Source organism: Salmo trutta, chromosome 24, assembly GCF_901001165.1.
Source record: "Salmo trutta chromosome 24, fSalTru1.1, whole genome shotgun sequence".
Taxonomy (NCBI): domain Eukaryota; kingdom Metazoa; phylum Chordata; class Actinopteri; order Salmoniformes; family Salmonidae; genus Salmo; species Salmo trutta.
This window is the reverse complement of record NC_042980.1, coordinates 31,720,862-31,742,238: the sequence shown is the minus strand read 5'-3', so window position 1 is coordinate 31,742,238 and position 21,377 is coordinate 31,720,862. Positions and strand designations below refer to the sequence as shown.

At 45.3% G+C, this 21,377-nt stretch overlaps 2 protein-coding genes across 9 annotated transcripts; one reads left to right on the top strand and one right to left on the bottom strand.

Annotated features, from left to right (window-relative positions):
* Nucleotides 1-27: 27 nt before the first annotated feature.
* On the bottom strand, nucleotides 28-18,524 carry LOC115161112 (centromere protein J). Of its 5 annotated transcripts, XM_029711862.1 has the most exons (18): nucleotides 17,987-18,522; nucleotides 6,763-7,182; nucleotides 6,401-6,515; nucleotides 5,991-6,159; nucleotides 5,766-5,871; nucleotides 5,233-5,595; nucleotides 4,933-5,055; nucleotides 3,978-4,824; nucleotides 3,748-3,856; nucleotides 3,460-3,625; nucleotides 2,978-3,253; nucleotides 2,803-2,872; nucleotides 2,529-2,677; nucleotides 2,239-2,325; nucleotides 952-1,092; nucleotides 733-817; nucleotides 512-632; nucleotides 28-329 (listed from the first exon to the last, which is right to left on the bottom strand). In XM_029711862.1, exons 1-18 carry the CDS (start codon nucleotides 18,017-18,019, stop codon nucleotides 143-145), a joined length of 3,567 nt encoding a protein of 1,188 aa, XP_029567722.1. In that variant the 5' UTR covers nucleotides 18,020-18,522; the 3' UTR covers nucleotides 28-142. The 5 variants fall into 5 exon arrangements, 4 of the variants coding, with proteins under 4 accessions (XP_029567722.1, XP_029567719.1, XP_029567721.1 ...); XM_029711859.1 differs by having other exon boundaries at nucleotides 4,933-5,595; XM_029711861.1 differs by lacking the exon at nucleotides 17,987-18,522 and adding an exon at nucleotides 7,568-7,702 and having other exon boundaries at nucleotides 4,933-5,595.
* On the top strand, nucleotides 7,777-15,341 carry ttf2 (transcription termination factor, RNA polymerase II). Of its 4 annotated transcripts, none has more exons than XM_029711865.1 (23): nucleotides 7,777-7,891; nucleotides 8,231-8,345; nucleotides 8,521-8,607; nucleotides 8,708-8,777; nucleotides 8,907-9,917; nucleotides 9,991-10,111; nucleotides 10,220-10,396; nucleotides 10,509-10,666; nucleotides 10,789-10,870; nucleotides 11,006-11,125; nucleotides 11,268-11,418; nucleotides 11,547-11,652; nucleotides 11,743-11,927; nucleotides 12,041-12,194; nucleotides 12,269-12,360; nucleotides 12,454-12,497; nucleotides 12,673-12,812; nucleotides 13,255-13,428; nucleotides 13,541-13,599; nucleotides 13,995-14,148; nucleotides 14,257-14,339; nucleotides 14,419-14,493; nucleotides 14,636-15,341. In XM_029711865.1, exons 1-23 carry the CDS (start codon nucleotides 7,864-7,866, stop codon nucleotides 14,778-14,780), a joined length of 3,531 nt encoding a protein of 1,176 aa, XP_029567725.1. In that variant the 5' UTR covers nucleotides 7,777-7,863; the 3' UTR covers nucleotides 14,781-15,341. The 4 variants fall into 4 exon arrangements, with proteins under 4 accessions (XP_029567725.1, XP_029567724.1, XP_029567723.1 ...); XM_029711864.1 differs by having other exon boundaries at nucleotides 12,454-12,533; XM_029711863.1 differs by having other exon boundaries at nucleotides 12,454-12,542.
* Nucleotides 18,525-21,377: the final 2,853 nt, after the last annotated feature.

Here is a 21,377-nt window from a genome sequence, read left to right as displayed (position 1 = left end):
TCTTAATACACTCCCTAAATGTATGCACAGGGATTTGATAAACATTTATTTTACAAATAAAACAGACACTCACACCACATTAAACTAAAAACTTCTCGAAACACAAATATTCAACTGTGATTCAGCCTTAGCGTAAACAGTCCTAGGGCCTGTTGTCCATGACAACGTTGCCGTCTTTGACTCTGAGGCGTCCGGTGGTGTAGCGGGTCTCCTGTCTGCCATCTGTATAGACTGTCTTCAAAGTGCCATCTGGGTACTCCCTCCTTTTATAGTCTGCTGTGTGGACCTCCTTCTGGCCTGTGTTGAACTGGATCTCCTTACTGCCATCCCTGGAGGAGAACGTGAACATGAGGACAGTGGTGAGAGATACACGTACTTAAACAAAACGCCTTGTAACCACTGACTTCACGAAAGAGAGATTGGGAACTCTTCATCAAGAGCTTTTACCTGACCAGATGCATGTCAGTGTAGAGAACGTGGATAGATAGAGCTGTGAGCTCCGTGGACTTACAGCTTAACTTGTATGATGGTCCCATCAGTGAGTGTACACTCCTCCGTCCCATCTGGATACAGGTTCTTAACTGTCTGGTCAGGGTACGTGATCTCCTTACGGCCATCAGGGAAATGCTTCTCTACAAAAGGAAATGAGGACTTATACACGTTTCGGGTCAGAACAAAGTGGTGGAGGGGGAGGTAATTAAGTATAATAATGAAAAGTGTATCAAATCTCACCAGTCTGGTTGTTGGGGAACTGCAGAACCTCGATGCCGTCAGGATAGGTGGTGTGAGTGGTCTGGGCATCAGCATAGTAGTAGATCTGTAAGAGGACCACACACACTGATCTGGGATTCATGTAAGTTTAATATCCCACTTAAGATGTCTGCACACTGATTAAGAAAGGTGCTGAGCTAATGCACTAAGGCCAGGGAAGGGTCACTGTCAGTAACCCACCACTCTCTGGTCGGCCATAACCTGCTTGATGTCCCTGTTGAAGAAGGTGACTTTGACTGTCAGTCCGTCCGCTAACACCTCCTTCCTGGTCCCATTGGGAAATATGATGAGTCTCCCTCCACAGGCCAGCACCCTCTCCATCTTAGACAGGAACACATGTCAATGAATACAATCCAGAGTCATGTGCACAAAACATTAGGCACACCTGCTCTTTCCATGACAGACTGACCAGGTTAAAGCTATGATGGCAGGTAGCCTAGTGGTTACAGCGTTGGGCCAGTAACCGAAAGATTGCTGGATCAAATTCCCAAGCTGACAAGGTAAAAATCTGTCGTTCTGCCCCTGAACAAGGCAGTTAACTCACTGTTCCTAGGCTGTCATTGTAAATAAGAATTTGTTCTTAAATGACTTGCCTAGTTAACTTTTATTTATGTTAAAAACACTTCAATCTGTGTAGATAGAGGGGAGGAGATGGGTTAAAGAAGGATTTTTGAGACATGGATTGTGTTTGTGTGCCATTCAGAGTATGAGTGGGCAAGATAAGATTTGAATGGGGTATGGTACAGTTGTGTCAAGAACTGCAATGCTGCTGGGTTTTTCACACTCAACAGTTTCCCGTTTATCAATAATGGTCCACCACCCAAATGATATCCAGCCAACTTGACAACTGTGGGAAGCATTAGAGTAAACATGGGCCAGCATCCCTGTGGAACGCATGACACCTTGAGTCCATGCCCCGACAAATTGATTCTGTTCTGAGCGCAAAAGGGGGTGCAACTCAGTATTAGGAAGGTGACTCAGTGTGCAGTATTTAGAAAGTCGGGCCACTGCGGTTTCTGTCTGAACGTTCCGAGACTCCACTTTCTCCTCCATAGCCGTTGCTAAGTGATAATTGACGCTTCCGCCTTGTGCTCTTTATTTCTTATAGGTTTTGAAAACTATGAGGATGTCCAGTGAAAGCAGATATGCAGTTTGTTGACACCACAACACAGTACTGCCTTGGATACACATTATCCTGAATCCTAATAAATAAAAACGCCTGTCAAATTAGCTGCTCCATTTTGCTTGTTTACAGTCGTTTCAGCGGGAACTGTCAGAGGCGCTCTCATTTTGTTACATCGACATTTTGAGAATAAAGGCGCTAACATGGCATCTGTTCTAAAACCTGGCCGAACTCTCTTAATATAATGAATGTATGGCTCTGAGACAATACCTGCTTTGAGTGACAAACTAAATTCAAAATAATTTTCACAGAATTCCCTCCCAATCCTTCTCATCCCTCCTCACCTTTCCATCAGGGTGAATGATGACATCCTGACTTAGCTCTTGCTGCTCGTTGACCTCTGTGGACTCAGTCTGCAGACCTGGAGCCCTCTGTGGGTACAATCAAACACCACAGCAACACTCAACAACAATGGTGGTGTATACACAGAGATCCTATTAAAATGACTAATACAGTTATGTAATTTCTCTGGGTGTATAGCAGTGTGGAGCTATGCCATGGAGGTACTTTCATTAAATAATTAAAAAGGCTAGTGATTTATGTCAGATGAAGGCTGTGCGCGGTCCTAACTCACAGGGGATAGGTTGTGTGAGTGGTCGTGGCTCTGTGGTGGGTGGTGACTTCTGGTCAAAGATGGTTGTTCGTCTGAGCTGTAACTGTGAGTGGGATCGGGTGCTGCGGCTGGTGTAGGGGCTGACCTCTTTAGGATGCCCCTGATACCGTCTGTTAAAGAAACACAATGTAGAACAATACCTCCACATATGAATGAATAAATATCATTTCTTGATTTAACTCCTAGTCTGTGGTAAGTATTATAATTAGTCCATATGTAGCTGCATTCCTTGTACCTTCAATAGCAGCACTGCCTCTAGAGGAGCTACTGCTCTGTGGTGGGCTGCTCCTCACTGTGTCAGGACTCTGAACACACACTGCATTAGTCCAACAGAGAATTGAACAACCTTCGTGGTGAATTCAGAACACAGGAAAATCACAAAATGGTGGTAGTAGTAAATCTAAACTCACTGCCGATTTGAGGCCCCTGGCTCCAAGAGCAATGTTGCTGTCGAATGGCCTGGGTCTCTCATTCTCCCGCCTGTCTTCCTCTCTGTCGCTGTCTGTCCCAGTCTTCCTCCAGGTGCTGAGGCGTAGTTTCTCCAGGGTGCGGACCTCGTCTCTCAGGGCACTGTTGTCTGAGCTCAGGGAGTCTATCTGCTGTCGGAGACGGCTGTGTGTGGTGGACCAGCGGCTCTCTCTCCACTTCAGCTCCTTGTGTAGGGAACTCAGCCGCTGCTTCAGGGCCTGGGTGGGACAGCGGCAAGGTCGTTGACGGATACAAGACCTGTCTGTGTGTGTGTGTCTGCGGCAGTTAGCCTAACGTTTAAGAGCGTTGGGCCAGTAAGCGAAAGGTTATCTGTTGATGTGCCCTTGAGCAAAGCAATTAACCCTAATTGCTCCTGTAAGTCACTCTGGATCAGAGTGTCTACTAAATGACTAAAACGTCTCACCTGGATCTCGTCGCGCTCCCTCTTGTCTGGTATGGCCCTGGCGGCGGCGGTGTGCTTCTCAAACACCTTGCGTTCCTTCTGCAGCTTCTTAGTCTCCTCCCTCTTGAACTCTTCAAACCTGGCCAGCTCCTCAGCCTTCTGCTGCTCAAACTCTGCCCTCTCCTTCCTGGAATAGAATACCCAATATTAATAATTTTAATATGGGGGTTATTAAATATTCATTTTGTAACAATGCCTTTGAATGAGGGGAAAACCGTCCCATTCCAGGTCAGACCAGATGGTTGTTACCTGAGATATTCCTGGTTATTCTTGTTCTCCAGTCGGAGTCTGGCCAGGGCAGCGTTCTCTGTCCTGAATCGTTCTCTCTCCCTCAGCTGGCTGGACTGCAGCTGCTGGCCTGACCACCCACCCACACACACACACAGTTTTAATGCTGGTGCTACCAACTTTGGAAGGGAAAACAGTTGCTGTTGAGATGCTCCCCTGGGTTAAGAGTGTGTTTGCACCGTCTCTCTCACCTGGTCCGTTCTCAGACTTCCTAGGCTCTGGTGGAGGAGGGGCCTGGGTCTTGGGCTTCAGCGAGGGGAACAGCCTGGCCATAAGCTGGGAGGCGGGAGGAGAATCTGGCTCCTGGTTGGCTGCTGTGATAATTGACACCCTCTCCAGCTTGGCCCCTTTGGCCACAGCAACCTTTCTCTTCAGCGTCCTCTCTGGGGGTGAGACGTCGTTCCCTGTTACTGTGAGAGTGTGGCTGTTTCCTGTAGCAGCGCCTTTTGTTCTGATGGGGTCCTCAACGATTCTGCCAGCCTCCTCCAGGTCATTCCAGGTGTCATCGTCATCAAACACCAACCGAACCTTGTGGTCCCCCTCTTCTCTGTCCTCCAATAGGATGGAGTCATCAAGGTCACTCTCCCTGCCCCCCTCTGCCTGGCCTAAGCCCCCCTCTCTGTCCTGATATGAACTCTTGTCGTATGGAGGGTTGGATGTGGGGAGCGTGTTTTCCCAGGGGTTGCTGGGAAATATAGTTTGGTACGGCAGTCGGGCTACTTCCTCCTGATCCCCGAATTCAGAGCTTCTGTGGAACGAGATACAGATTTCCTCATGTTGTTTGCAGTCACTCATTTCATCTTCCTCCTCAGTGGCTTTTCCTTTTTCCCTCATCACAACCTCCTTTGCCCTCACAGCAGATACTCCTAATGATTCAGAGGAGCTGGTCCCTGTTCCTAGGCCACTTTTACTGGTGCCTCCGCTGTGAATACCTTTAGTTGGTGAGGGTTTGGGGGATTTGATTGGAGTGGAGGACAGGCGTCGCGGGTGGCGCCCCCAGCTGCCATGGAGGGGGTGTTGCTGGTCCAACTGCAGCACCTGTAGGTTTACATTTACTAAGCAATTGTGTAGCATTAATTTGTGAAACATACAAAAAAATGTTAATGCCATACATGATAAAAAGACAGGTAAAAAAGCATTACAAACCTTCATGACGAAGGATGAGTTGGAGGAGAAAGAGAGCTCCTCGGCTGCCCGCTCCAGCAGCTCAAACTCTCCCAGCTCCACACACTCCTTGTGACGGTCACAGTCCCAGCGCTGCAGCTTCTCCTGAAACGACAGCTCAAAGGAATACTCTGAAACAACGCCTGGTTTTCCCTCTGCTGCTCCATCTAGTCTCAATGGACCACTTCCATTCCTCTGCAGGGCCCCAGTCCTCTCCTCAAGCCCAAACTGTTTAATTGCAGCTGCAGGAGTTCTACTCACAGGCTGAGAAGTCCCACCCACCTTATTACTAATCACATCCCTAGGTCTCAGAAGGTCAGGTGTCACCATGTTCTGTCTGTGGTGACTGCCCAGGACTCCGGGTCTCACTGCCTCTGGCTGCGCTGCCTTGCTGTCTGGACTGCCACTGTCCAGGGGGGGTGAGCAGGGATCTCTGGGTCTATTCGCCTTGTTGCGCTGTATGGGAGGCCACTGACTGACCCTCTGGGTGGGCTTGGGTTCTGAGGTCCCCTGGGGTTTGGGGTCTTTTTGGGGTCTCTGTCTGTTGGGTAATGGGGCTTTGCTTCTATTGGTGAATCTGGAGAGGCCCTCCCCTTGCCTCAGGAAGACCCTTTTGGGAATGGCACCTTCAACTGCCTCTGGGCTCTTTTGGGATGGAGAGAAGAGCTTAGCATTAGCAATGTTGCATGCCCCCCAAAAAAGGGAATGGTACTGTAGCTCCAAAGACCACCATACCTAAATCAACCTCAAACTTGTCACTTGTGTGAGCTCTACAGCCCATATTTAGTGTAGTGATTATAGGTTTAGTTTCTGACCTGCTGCTGCTGGGTGGTCTTCAGTCTCTGCTCCTCCAGTCTCAGCTCTTCCTGCAGGAGCTCCTCAAACGTCTGCTTCTGCCCCTCTATTCCTTGTTTAATGGGTCTTTAATGAGTAGAGCATAAACACACAGCTAAATCACTTCTTTGTAGTCAGCTGACAGAGAATAGTGAAATAAATAATGTTAAGACATTTTCATCTCAAATATTAAATTAAACATTTACCTGTCCTGTGAGTCTAGTTCACTGTCATCTCCTCTGTATGCTTTGCATTCTTCAGTCATAGAGGGAGCAGAATGGGGGGATAACATGACTTCTTCCATCTCATTATCACCCATATGATCAGCATTCCCACTCAGCTGATGTTCGTGTGGACTGCTCCATGCTTCTGTCCCTGTTTGAGTTACAGAGTTTGAGTCAACGCTCATGTAAAAAGCACTTTTAAATGCTTTTAAGCACCTTGGCACATTTTAGTCAATAAGCAGACCACACAGTGTTGTCTAAATCAGGGGTGTCAAACTCAATAACTGGTGCTTCCTGCTCCATCCTGATTGCTGAGTAATACCACCGAAATAACAACAACAATGACATGGCAATAACACAGCAATAATACAGTGTGAGCTTGTTTTCAGTACCTGCTCCATCCTGTTGAGCCACATGCACCATGCCCAATAGCCTCTGTTGCTCCTCCTGGAGACGGACCAGCTCCTCCAGCTGGTGGGCTTTCAGTTGCTGCTGCCACTGCCTCAGCTGAAACACAGCACATTATACTACCAATAAGCACTGTTTCCAAATATAGCACACAACATCAATAATCAGTGCCTCACTTACAACAAAGCATAAGCCTAGATAACAGCACTATGGGCTGCAGTGCTTATGTCCCTGTTGTACAACACTAGACAGGCCTACCTACATGGAAGTGACAAGCCGTGAGAAGCCATTCCAAACAGTTATCAAATATTTTATGAAGCCATTCAACAATGGGTTTTTTTCTTACCTGTTCAAGTTTGAGTATCAGGGGTAGGTCCTGAGACTGCTTTACCAACTTCTCCATACTGTCCATCTCTCCAGGTAACGTCAACCCTTGAGACGCCGCTGTCTGCAGTCCAGCAAACTGTCTTTCAGACAAAGGCCTATCCCCAGGTCGCTGGTTCTGTTTGCTCAATTCTGTCCCAGACTCAGCATCATGGACGAGGGAATTTACACTGAGGCAAAGGAATTGAGAGGCGAATGAATCGTCCACGTCCCGGGACCCCCAGACAGAGCTATGTCGAAGAGACTCAGCCAGGTCTAGGGAGTGGTTCAGGATAACCACGGCACGAGAGCTGCTTGGCATCCATCGGGCGAGGAAGTTTGTTTGGCACTGCTGAGCCTGTAACCCAGCTGGAGATGCCATGAAAGTACTCTCCAGACAGGGCTAAACCGAAAGTAAATCAGATTTTAGAGACAGGTCAATAATAAGAAGGCGTGCCTCATTCAGAATGAACGATCAAGTGGCTAGCTACCTAATTTAGCTAATTATGAATGGCACAGTGTAGTTAGGCATTAGCTACGGCAAAAATGACAGTTTAAAAGGACTGTTAGCAACAGCTTGCTACCTACAGTTTGCCCACTGTGCCTTTTACACTAGATGCAAGAAGTTAGTCTAACGTTAATAACGTTAGCACCTGCCACTCCATTGACAACGCCTTGGTTTGGCTAGCAAACTAGCCAGCAAGCTTGCAACAAAGTCTTACCATGGCAGGCAAGTAAGACAACATTTGTGCTTCAATTATATAATGATGGATACATAGCGAACTTACATAACGTACCTTGTTTACATGCGACAAGTACACGTATTCAGGGTATTTTCGTTGTGAAGACAACGAATGGGAGTTTCGAGATTTCGAAGTGTTCCGCCACACCGAAACAAAGCTCGCGAGAGAGAGAAAAAAATGGGTCGCATTGCAATTTGGGTAATGTAGTAACTAACGTTAAATAATTGACTCGGAAGAGATTTTCAAACACAATTCCCATTGGTCAATTGAAAGTGTCAAGAAGTTCAAACGCATTTCTACTTTTGGACGTCTTTGACCATTATCTTAAACTTTTCTTGATAATGGAGATTGTACTATGCAATACCCACGGTAACTGTGTTTATTTTTTGCATTGACATAGTCAAAGTGTTGCATTATCATAACGATTATATTGTTATTCGTGCCTGCTGAAACGAGATGCTTTTCTGAAACGTATGCTAGCTTGCTATTGTAGCCATCTAACGTTAGCACGTTGGGAACATGGCTCAATGGTGTTTTCTTCATCTCTTGAGGCCGAATATGATGCTAGCCACCTGCCTAATAATAATATTAACAGAATTGAGCTATCACATTAACCAATAGGGGTGATAACGTTAGTAAGGCATGGACGTGTTTTACTGAATATGAACTCATGTTTTGATCTATTTGACTTGTATTTACACTAACCAGGCAGCACATGTATGCTGAAGACGGGAGTGAAAGAAGGGCCAAATAAGGGTAAAAGCTTCTACTTGTGCGGGGAGCGTCAACAGAGGTCTCCCTGCGATTTCACCAAAGTGGCAGGGTTGGTGGTTCTCTCATGTCAGTTCATTGACGCATGTTTCTCTTTTCATGAAGAGCACTAGCTCTATCCTAACTGATATCTGACCGTGTCATTCTCAAAAGCCATCTAACAAAGTACAGGACTTATGCAATAGTCATTTACTGATATGACTGATCTGTTTTATGGCTTTCATTAGTATCCCGGCCTCACACTGCCTGCTTCATGAGGATTCTATGGTGGAACTCCAGACTCTCATCCACAGTCAGCAGCAGCAGGGCTACAGGTCTGTCTGTGTGTGGATGCTTCCTCTAACTCTAGCTATGATCTATGGTTTGTGTTCAGGTGCATTATCATACTCTGTCTCACTCTTTTCTTCTTCTCAGGTTGTACTACCGGTGTGTTTTGGGGAAGAACGCAGGTCAGAGGTGGTGTGGCAATGTTCCCTGGACAGCGGTAAGCACCTCTAACTACTGGTAATGATGAACATACAGTATACATTGCCTAGTTCATAGCCTATTACTGTCATGGCAAGCACTCGTTGAATGTGTTTCAAAATGGCTGACTAGTGCTCCACCCCTGCAGCCAGAGGCAGAGAAACGCAGCCCACTGTCTGACAGACAGCTGCATCCCTCCAGCCTGCCCCCAGAGAGAAATCCATTCAAGGCCCCAGGCAAGACTGACCAGACGTCAGAGTGGAGGAGACTCCAAGATGGGGGGAGACTGGAGGGCAAAGGAAAGAATGAGAAAGGTGGAGAGAAGGAGAGGCTTCACAAGAGTGTAGGTAAAGAAAGCGAACATGGTCGAGGTATGGGGAAGGAGGAGGAGGAGAGGGGGATGTCATGTCCCTCGGAGTCTTGGAGAGACAAACAGCTTCCAGCAGGGATGAAGATAAAGAAGAGAGTATCAGGTGAGGAGAATAAGGAAAGTTCTGAAACATCACCTGAGGAAAAGGAAAAGACTGCCAAGGAGACGAAAGACAAAAACAAGAACTCAAACAAAGACAGCCAGAGAGAGGCTGAGAAAAGCAACAACTATAGCCCGAAACCCCAGGATACAGAGGACCCACACAAAGCCTCAAAGGGTCGTCATGGATACTCCCCACGAGAGCCACCAACCAATAGCCTTAAAGAGTCTGGAAAGCATGCTGGGACAAAGCCAAGCACAGAGAGGAAGAAGAGCAACCCCTCCGACCCAAATGGCACTACCTCTAAAGACGCCCAAGCACCTAAGAACACAGAGAAGACCAAAACCCCAATCCCACAATCCGATAAACCAGCGCAGCGACTTTCCACTCCAACAACTGAACAGGATAAGGAGGCAGAGAAAAGGACTGCTTCATCATCACAGCAGAACCAGGACAAGTCCCATCATGGGAACCAATTTGGAGAGTGGCGTTGTGATGAAGATGATGATGATGTCCAGTTTGTGTCAGTTCAGCCAGGTACACAGACGACGACTCCAGTACCAGTGCCCCTGGTCCAGAAAGCCCTGACATCCTTCCCAGGGTTCCAGCCTGCCTCTCAGGTCAAAGGTCAGCGGGAGGACCCCAGGGCCCTGCACAGCCAGCTCACCGCTCAGCTCAAACAGAAGAAGGTGAGGGACATGTGTGTGTCAGAATGTACACTGAAATAAATTGTTAATATTTAACTCTCCTTCCCTTTCTCAGGCCACTCTGTCGGTGGTGAATATGTCTGCTCTGCCCGATAAAGGGGAGAGGTTGAAGAGTCAGGTCAAAGACCTGGAGGAGACTCTGGAGTCTCTCTGCCTCACCACTTCCACTGAGCCAGGTAAGACCCTAGCAGGATACTGGACTGTTTGGCTAACCACAACATTGCCTACTGTATGGTCATTGTAGGTACTTCAAGCACAGACTCAATTTAATGTTCTGTTTTTAGAGCCTCAGGGTGACGAAGGTAATGCCAAACCGAAGCCCACACCCAGCCAGTACAACCCATTTAGCTGCCCGGGAGGCACCGTCCTACTGCCCATTGCTCCTGCCCCCCTCCAGTACCAGGCCTCCACCAGTTCAATGGGGCTGCAGCTCAGCCAGGGATACACTCAGATGTATGGAGGTATGGAACAGGGCTACACACACTTGGTATTCTTGTAACCTGCTCTAGTCAGATATAGTCGTATCTCTGTGATCACCGTCAGTAAATCTTCTGTCTTTCCCTGATTGTCCAGTGAACCCCCAGAGCCAAGCGTTCTATGGAGGCAGGATGACAGACAACCGTCTGCTAGCGGTGAAGAATGCCACATCTGAGGCCATTGACCACCTCCACAGCTCCCTGGAGTCCTGCCCCGACCCCGACGCTGAGGTTACGGACCCGAAAGGCATCAAGGCAAGACGACCTTGTACACTACTCAATGCCTCAACCCTTCTAAACCTCATATTGTACACACTGTTGTCTATGGGTATGGTACCCTAATCTACTGTGGTGTTGTGGTCGTTCTCATTCGTCAGGTGCCTCTACTGGCCCATCAAAGACGAGCCCTGGCCTGGCTGCTGTGGAGAGAGACCCAGAAACCCTGTGGAGGGATCCTGGGTAAGGTCAACCAGCCTGTCTGTGTAGTTGCTTTGATTGCAGCAGCCCCAGGGGTTTTGTAAGAAGTTGAATGGCCAGAGTATTTAAAAAAACCTTCAGAAAATGCGTTAACAACATTTCTCCCCTAATCCTCAGCTGATGACATGGGCCTGGGGAAAACCCTCACCATGATCGCTCTCATTCTGGCCCAGAAGAAGAAGCAAAAGGAGGAGGAGGAGAAAGACACTATATTGGAAGGCTGGCTCTCCAAAAATGGTAATATCAAATGGCAACTTCTCATGTAATTATTAACTTGTATTATGATATATTTGGTAATGTATGTGAACAATGTGTGTATATATAATGTATTTAGTAACTTGTGTATGATATATTTGTTATACCCTGTATTGTGTTGCAGACTCTAGCCTGGTAGTGTCTCAGGGCACTTTGATCATCTGCCCTGCCTCTTTGGTTCATCACTGGAAGAAGGAGATCGAGAGACACGTTAAGAGCAGCCGACTCAGTATCTACCTGTACCACGGGCCCAACCGCCAGAAGAACGCCAAAGTGTAAGACACACACCTGAGTCATCTGTTTCCCTGAGTTTAACACACTTGTGTCACCTGAAAGACTGTCAAGTGTACAGGTTGCTTTTGACACACGTTTTATTTGTTTTCTATCTCCCGCTCTCTGATAGGCTGGCTGAGCATGATGTGGTGGTGACCACCTACAGCCTTGTCTCCAAGGAGATCCCAGTCCAGAAGGAGGACGCAGAGAAACCTAGCAAGGACTCTGAGGATGTGGTAAGAATAAACGCACAGAGATAAACTGTGTGTAATGTATTGATGGTGCTAATGATGCTACGACGTTGTCCCCTCGCTCCCTTTCCCCAGCCATCAGCCCTCCCTCCTCTGCTGCGGGTGGCCTGGGCCCGCATTGTGCTGGACGAGGCCCACAACATCAAGAATCCCAAGGTGCAGACCTCTTTGGCTGTGTGTAAGCTGAGGGCCAAGGCCAGGTGGGCTGTTACCGGGACCCCCATCCAGAACAACCTACTGGATATGTACGCCCTGCTCAAGTAAGTCCAGCAATATCTTACTCTACCCTTATATTACACATATCATACATGTCCAGTAACAATACACCCCCTCCACAGAATCCTCTGGTAAAGTCTCTGCCTGTGTTTGTCAGGTTTCTGCGCTGCGCCCCATTTGATGAGTTCAAGCTTTGGAAAACCCAGGTAGACAACGGCTCTAAGAGAGGAGGAGAGAGACTTAACATTCTGACCAGAACTCTGCTGCTCCGACGCACCAAAGACCAGATGGACTCTACCGGAAAACCTCTGGTACATGACACACAGACACACACATTAGCATATGTGGATTATGAGCTAACTTGATTTCCTTCTTCATTTTCCAGGTGAATCTGCCAGATCGGACCTGTGAGGTGCATCGCCTGAAGCTGTCTGAAGAGGAGCAGTCTGTTTACGATGTGGTGTTTGCACAGTCCAGGTAACAACTATGTCTGATTGGTATCTGAAACTTTTCTCTGGGTCTACGGCTTATGACACCTGGATGACCGATTCTTTGAACTTTTTCTCCTAGGTCCACTCTGCAGAACTATCTGAAGAGACATGAGGGAGACAATGGTAAAAAGGGAGACAACTCCAATCCCTTTGACAAGGGTAAGGGAGGTAAACTTTCTGTTTAAATGTATTTTTAATAATAATCTGTTTGAGTTCATGTGTCTCTTTCTCCAGAGGCATGTGAATTTGGACAGGATACTAGTGTGTGTGTGTGTGTGTGTGTGTGTGTGTGTCCCAGTGGCTCGTGAGTTTGGCGTGTCCCAGGCGGACTCTGTGTCCTCCTCCCAGCAGACCCAGGGACCCACCAGCACTGTTCACATCCTGTCTCTATTGCTCCGACTCAGACAGAGCTGCTGCCATCTGTCTCTGTTAAAGAAGGTACAAACACACTTCTACCTTTTAAAAAAGAATATATATTTAACCTTTTATTTAACTAGGTAAGTCAGTTAAGAACACATTCTTATTTACAATGATGGCCTACCCGAGCCATACCCTAACCCGGACGACGCTCAGCCAATTGTGCGCCGCCCTATGGGACTACCAATCACGGCCGGTTGTGATACAGCCTGAAATCGAACCAGGGTCTGTAGTGGGGCCTCTAGCACTGAGATGCAGTGCCTTACACCGCTGCACTACTCGGGAGCCAGACCTGTGGAGAGGGCCTGACCTGCGCTCCTCTCTTTTTTTATCTCTGGGGTCTATGGAACAGGCATCTGTTTTGTTTTTACCTCCTGCTCTTCTCTGTGTGTCTTGCTCCACAGACTCTGGGTTAGTTTGGTCTGTCTTTACCTGGTGTTCTCTTTGTGTGTCTTCTTCAAAGACCCTGGATCCGTCTGAGCTGCAGGGGGATGGGATCTCTCTCTCCCTTGAGGAGCAGCTCAATGCCCTGTGCCTCTCCTCCGAGCCCTCGGGCCCTGACCACAAAGCCACTGTGTCCCTCAATGGGAGCCGATTCGCCTCCGATCTCTTCAAGGACACCCACGAGAGCACCAAGGTGACGTCAACTGCCCCCATGTATTCTAAAATGTTTCTGTTTTATTTGGCTATCCGGTGCATCTATATACCCTACTTCCTGCTTGATTCTCTTAATGTTGTTGTTGTTTCAGATCGCTGCCATTCTCACAGAGCTGAAGGCGATCAGGCAGCAGAGTGAGGCACAGAAAAGGTAATTCCACACACCTAAATGTAGCCCATTCAGACTACAAATGTTTGGTGTCATCTGGATGATGTAGTCCTGGCAGACAGATATAGAGGAGTTTGATAGACAACTAAAGTCCATGACAGACAAAGGATAATTGGTAATAGAAAATGTTTCCCTCATGGTAGGGTGGGGTATGCAAAATGGGTCAACTTTGAGCACCTCTATCTCCTGAATGTTTTGGCATTCGGGTTCAAAAAATCACTTTCTGACCACTTCTACCATGAACAAACACGTCTGGAAGGCTTCGTTCAAATCTAAAGGGGTGCAGTCAGAAAGTGATTGAATGCATGTGTTGTTATGTTGCAGTTTGATTGTACAGTAATCATATATGATAATCATCCATTGTCTCTGTCTGTCAGTGTGATAGTGTCCCAGTGGACCAGCATGCTTCACATCGTGGCCGTTCACCTGAGGGGAATGGGCCTGAGCTTTGCTGTCATCGATGGCACTGTCAACCCCAAACGCCGCATGGACCTGGTCGAAGAGTTCAACACCAACCCTAAAGGACCACAGGTATCGTATGGACAACCGTGACCATAAAATAGTGATATGCTCTACCTACTTTCAGCTTTGGATACAGTGTAGGGGGTAGAGTTTAGACAAGGTGTTTTGTGTTTCTAGGTGATGCTTGTGTCTCTGTGTGCTGGAGGAGTGGGCATTAACCTGATTGGAGGGAATCACCTCTTCCTCATGGACATGCACTGGTGAGACCCACAACACACACACTCATCCACCACTACCATGTGAGTGTTCTTTATTGATTTTATACTATGGTTCTGACAGGAACCCAGCTCTAGAGGACCAGGCCTGTGACCGCATCTACAGAGTGGGTCAGCACCGAGACGTCACCATCCACAGGTAAGAGCATGCTCGGGTGCAGAGATACTGTAGGAAAATCTCACTGACATATTTTGAGGTTGTGCCCTGTTGGATAAAGACATTTATAAATCTGATTGCTGATGTGAGTGCTTACACAGAGCATGTGTACCTATCCCTGCAGGTTTGTGTGTGAGGGCACAGTGGAGGATAAGATCTCCATTCTGCAGGAGAAGAAGAAGGATCTCGCACAGAAGGTGCTGTCAGGGACTGGAGCCTCCTTCACCAAGCTCTCCCTGGCTGACCTCAGGGTCATCTTTGGGGTCTGACGACCAGGAAGTAATGGTGGTGGGGGCAGCCAGACTGAGGACCAGGTAGTAGCGGGGCCAGCCATACTTAAACAATTATGTTTGCTAGATGTATGTTGTGTTGGTAAAGGCTTCACACTTGCTGTGTATGAATCTGGTTGATGAAAACCCCCTTTGCTCTTGTTGGTTACTGAGCACTACAGTACATTTTGGCACATAGTGTGGCTAATTTGAATGCTTTGCTGCTACTTTTCTCCATATGGTCTTCTGGCAGGTTGCAGAGCCTCAGGCCTACTAGTTGTGTACTGTTGTATTTCCCATATCCAGCACTCTGTTTCACATGCTGTATTCCATGTGTTACGGCAATGACCTTGAGCTTCTCCTGGTCAGGTCACATGGTATTTTCATTGAATACATTAAGTGTAATTTATAAGACTGACTTATCTCTGCTGGGTCATGTTATTTCTAATCCTAATTACTTTCACCTCTTATGCTGTGTCTGTAAACTCTTAGTGTTTGATTATTAGGACTTCCTCAAGGCTGTTGGATGTTTTTTAATAAAATATTATTTATTACAGTTGATCAAACCTCTTATTCTGAGAATGAAAAGTTGCATGAATTCCATAAGAACAATCACTGCAATGGGTGAAAATATGTTTTAGATTTCGAATTAATAAAGAAATATACATAAACAAAGTTGATGTTTATAACAGAAAGCATCCTAAATAATCCACCAGTGAAAATGACCCAGGGTCTTCATAAGTGGCTAAGAGAATCATTTAAAGTGGCAAATAGCAGATAATGACCCATCTGACCGTTGATAACCCAGTATTGTTATGAGTAATAAAGACAATACAATCAGTAATCATACAAATGTACAGCCAGATGTATTACAAAAGTGTGTGTTATGACTTGGGTTGTTTGTGAAAGTATTCTGGTTAAAACCATACACAGTTCAGAGTTTTTCAAACCTGAGATGATGGAATGATTGTCCCACTGAAAGAGAAAGTCCCTAAACCACCAGTCACATGGTTTCGAATAAAACTCAGGCATGTTAACTCAGACAAGTACATACAGGGGAGGGGTTATGGAGTAATGTTTAGCAACACTGTAAATATACACATTGTTCAAGCTAAAATGTTCAGTAGCATTAGGCTACAGGCAATATTAATCCATTTGCTGATGTTAAGCTGTGTAGATTCTTATGCTTAAAATTTTAGGATTTTACTTTTTCTATGGAGGTTGTTGACAGATATTGCTAACGCTCAACCACCTTGCAAAACCAGTGGTTATTCACAACCAATCTCGTCCACTGGCAATAACATTTTGTAAGGAAACTTGACATGCTAATAATGTAATTTACTTTAATTGGTCAATGTGTCCTGTGCCAGAAATAACTATTCCTAATATACTCTGGGACAGTTGAGAAATAAATATTCCTAATATACTCTGGGACAGTTGAGAAATAAATATTCCTAATATACTCTGGGACAGTTGAGAAATAAATATTCCTAATATACTCTGGGACAGTTGAAATAAATATTCCTAATATACTCTGGGACAGTTGAGAAATAAATATTCCTAATATACTCTGGGACAGTTGAAATAAATATTCCTAATATACTCTGGGACAGTTGAAATAAATATTCCAAACACACTCGAACAGGTGTGGGATGTGATGGAGCCCAAATGAATACAAGACTACTAGCATCAAAAACAAAACTTAAAAGCAATGAGGCTGATGCAACAGATCAGAATGTTTAGCTGAAAATGTTGATAAACTATCAAGACTATTTCTTCATATTATAAGCACAGCAATGTGCACAAGGCAGTAGGCTATTAGCATGAATGTTCCAAAATGCAATCAATTAGCAGGAAAACACCATTCTCAAAAGGCTCTACACCGATTGTAAAGCAGATCAATTTTAAGAAGTTATTTGGCCACTTTAGTTGTGATACAAACCTTATTAAAATATACAACTATGTGCTATGCTACATGAGGTGTGTGACTATAATTTTAAAAAGTTGCAAAACAAAGGCATGTGCTGTTTCTTGCCTTACTGCACAGGCTGGCCATCATTAACAAGTGATAATACATCATTCACAAGTGAAAGGCTAATATTGTCACCCATCAGACTATTCTTAATTTGTATCTTGTCTTTGCATATAGGCCTACTCAGACCTGATGCCAGAACGAATCAGTTGGAGGAGCATTTGATTTCCAGAGGTGGGCCCGTTTCTTTCACAAGACGTCCTATGTGTTCACGCGCTTGCACGCATTTAGGCGGCTCATGAGTTTCAAGTTTGGGGAAGCTTACAATTTATCCTGCAATTTCTACCGATATTTATATATGCACATTTTCGTGGAAGTTTAATTTCAATAATAACGTTTTCGTTTCTCTAAATCATTGTCCTTTGGTTAATCATAAAAATCTGAAGTAAAATGATACAAATCTAAAAGTTCAAATTAAACTATGGCAGAGCACTAGCCCCTCGCGCTAGCTTGCGACTCAACGTCTTGTAATGAAACAGCAGGGAGCAGGTCTCGAACCCTTGACCTTCTAGCCCGAAGTCCAGCGCGCTATCGTCTGTGCCGCAAAAGCATCCTCAAGCGGCAGATTTGATATCCGCGCTTATAAACCAAGGGTCGTTACACTAGACACCAATGTAATGAAACTGGCAGGGAGCAGGTCTCGAACCCTCAACCTTCTAGCCCGAAGTCCAGCGCGCTATCAACTGTGCCGCAAAAGCATGCTGGAGCTGCAGAGTCGATATCCGTGCTTATAAACCCAGGGTCGTTACAGTCTTATAGGAACATGCTCACCGGCCAAGCATACGCACTGTCGTGGATGCAAGGTCCGATCCCACTTCTGACACCAATGTAATGAAACGGGGAGGGAGCAGGTCTCGAACCCTCGACCTTCTAGCCCGAAGTCCAGCGCGCTTAGAAACCCAGGGTCGTTACAAACATTTGAAATTATACTCGAGACACATTATCTTCAAACATATTTTAGACACTTTTCACTGACAGCTGCCACACAATCAGCTAGACCTAAAAAATAAAAAAAAGAAGCTAATGATTCTCTGTGGCTAAGTCATACTCCCTGGTGATGTATTTTGAAATATTTTATTTAGACAGGAACATCTATTTACTTTAGGGCAATCCACCAGCATCCTAACAGTTCACTGCGTTTCAAACTCATAAAAAAACACCCTCCTCCACTTACCCTCGCTTTATGCCCTTGGGGGAATCCAGCCATTTTTGTCGTCTGTCCAAATGATTAGCCAAGCAAGGGAAGTCGGCAACGTATGCACCTCAGCCCTGGTTTTTGATCGAGTATGCGAGAGTACAATTATGTTAACTCCCCAGAAAGTGTGCTACTAATGTACATGACGGCTCAAACGCTTATCATAAAAGTAATTCTGCTGTTTGATTAACTTTAGGAAATGTTCGCTTGCACATACTATCCCTTACATCACTCTTATACTTTGTACATTTCGATTTACCTGATATAGTCGGATGGCTAACATTCGATGTCTGCGGATTCATTGTCTTCTAGCCAAGATATGAAATGCAATCATAATTGACTGTAGCGCATATAAGACACACGCAACAGCTACCAGTTGTTCCATGAAGAATGAAGGACACATTTTCGGGTAAGAGAGTCCATTTCAAATTCATTCATCCTTCAACTCATCAGTGGTCATGATACGTCACCAGAAGAGTCCACTAAATGTGAGGGTTTAGTGGAAAGGGTGTGTCTTAAGTGTTTGGAATGCAGGCATTCCTTAACAATTCGTAAGAAGCTGAAACCAGATATCAGTAGGCTATTTAATGACGAGATGCCTTCGCCCTAACAATGGGAGTCTGTCCCAAAGGCGAGAAGGCAGGCTGCGACAAGTTTAGGTCTGAATATTATTCCAATAGAAACTCATTGGGCTTATAATGGACAGATTTTGGCGATAGTGAGCCTTCTCGCTTCGCCTCTTCCTCTCTGATGAAACTATATTACAAGAGAAAGCACCCGAGCTAAGTTATTTTTCTTGCGCAAAATGATAATTATCTGGCTAATACCGTGGCCTAAAGAAAAAAATTGGACCGGTGAGGGGGTCTCAAGTTTTTTTTTTAAATGGGAGGTGTGTTAGAAATGCCAAGTCCAATTTCTGGTCCCGGTCCGGTGCTGTTTACCATTCAGATAATTCTGTGCCAAAATAAATGAAACACAACCAAAACCAACTGAAAATGCATCCAACAAGTTTCTAGAGTCACACGCTTGATATAGTCATTGCGTGCTAGGAATATGGGATCAAATACTACACTTTTGACTACTTTCTAACTACACATTGATAAGAACTAATAATAATATCACATTGACCATTTCCTTCCTTCGAAATGGTATGATTGTGAAACAATCTTCTTTTCTAGCTGTTTTTTTAACTAGGCAAGTCAGTTATGAACAAATTCTTATTTTCAATGATGGCCTAGTCAGTTATGAACAAATTCTTATTTTCAATGACAGCCTAGGAACAGTGGGTTAACTGCCTTGTTCAGGGGCTGAACAACAGATTTTTACCTTGTCAGCTTGGGGATTTGATCTTGCAACCTTTTAGCTACTAGTCCAACGCTCTAACCACTAGGCTACCTGCCATTGTCTGGTGAGTGGTGGATTGAGTCAGAAATGGTGTGAATGTCTGCTTGAGAGAAATGCCAGCCTCCAGAGTGTTGTTCTGATACTTTTAATCTGAAACTTTATATAAAAAGCGCATTCAATGTAAATTGTCCAGTGGCGATTTTTATTAAATGTTCAGCAGTCTAATGGCTTGGGGTTAGAAGCTGTTGAGGAGCCTTTTGGTCCTAGACTTGGCGCTCCGGTACCGCTTGCCGTGCAGTAGCAGAGAAAACAGTTTATAACTTGGGTGATTGGAGTCTGACAATTTTATGGTCTTTCCTCTGACACACATTTTTATTAAATGTTCAGCAGTCTAATGGCTTGGGGTAAGAAGCTGTTGAGGAGCCTTTTGGTCCTAGACTTGGCGCTCCAGTACCGCTTGCCGTGCAGTAGCAGAGAAAACAGTCTATAACTTGGGTGATTGGAGTCTCTGACAATTTTATGGGCTTTCCTCTGACACAGCCTATTATTTAGGTCCTGGATATCAGGAAGCTTGGCCCCCCAGTGATGTACTGGGCCGTTCGCACTACTCTCTGTAGCGCCTTAAGGTCAGATGCCGAGCAGTTGCCATACCAGGCAGTGATGCAACCGGTCAGGATGCTCTCAATGGTGCAGCTGTAGAACCTTTTGAGGATCTGGGGACCCATGCCAAATATTTTCAGTATCCTGAAGGGGAAAAGGTTTTGTCGTGCCCTCTTCACAACTGTCTTGGTATGTTTGGAGCATGATAGTTCATTGGTGATGTGGACACCAAGGGTCTTGAAAGTCTCGACCTACTCCACTACAGCTCCACTACAGTTCCATAGCAGATATTAAAACATTATGAAATCCAACATTTATAGCTGCTACAATTTAAGAAATAAACCGTAGCTTTGCTCTCAAAGTCCCAATGCTACGGCCCTTGATCTCTCAAAGTTTCACCTCCAAGTAGCCTAATGCCTAAAAAGCACCCTGCCTGAAACTGGTACTACTACAGTTACTGTCTCTGTAGTCCTGGCAAACTGCACTTTTTACCAGTAATATGCATAGCGCTTCATAATTATCTGAACTGGAATAAACTGTGCCTTATACAGATTTCAATGCCTTGCTCTAAACCTCAACAGGGGGCTTGAAATTATATTGATTTGGATGTTTCAGGAAACAATTTACACGAGCTATGACATGAGAAATGTGTGTGTTCCATGTGGACCAACAAGCACATCACAAGAGAACAACTGTGTTACTATGCCTGGTGTTAGCTTTACATCTGGTTGAATGCACAGTAGGCATGTCAGTGGTGAATCACTCTGCAAGTACACATGATGATCAAAAACTTCTACTTTGATCAGTGCTTATAACCTCTCCCAGCATGTCTACCTTATCATGTTATGTCAGCTGTACAAAGGTGAGATCCTTGTTTGGATACATTAATGTGAAGACACTATACAGATCTTTCCTTTCTTTACTTGCTATGACAAACATCTGTTTAGGGGGCAGGCAAATGATGTCTGAGCTCACTGCAAATTCAACACTGGTCAAATCCTTATTCTCACTCTGATCAATGGCATGTAAGTACTTGGTAGCATCAGGACCTACAGTTGAAGTCAGAAGTTTACATACACTTAAGTTGGAGTCATTAAAACTCGTTTTTCAACCACTGCACAAATTTATTGTTAACAAACTATAGTTTTGGCAAGTCGGTTAGGACATCTACTTTGTGCATGACACAAGTCATTGTTCTAACAATTGTTTACAGACAGATTATTTCACAAATAATTCACTGTATCACAATTCCAGTGGGTCAGAAGTTTACATACACTAAGTTGACTGTGCCATTAAACAGCTTGGAAAATTCCCGAAAATTATGTCATGGCTTTAGAAGCTTCTGATAGGCTAATTGACATCATTTGAGTTAATTGGAGGTGTACCTGTGGATGTATTTCAAGGCCTACCTTCAAACTCAGTGCCT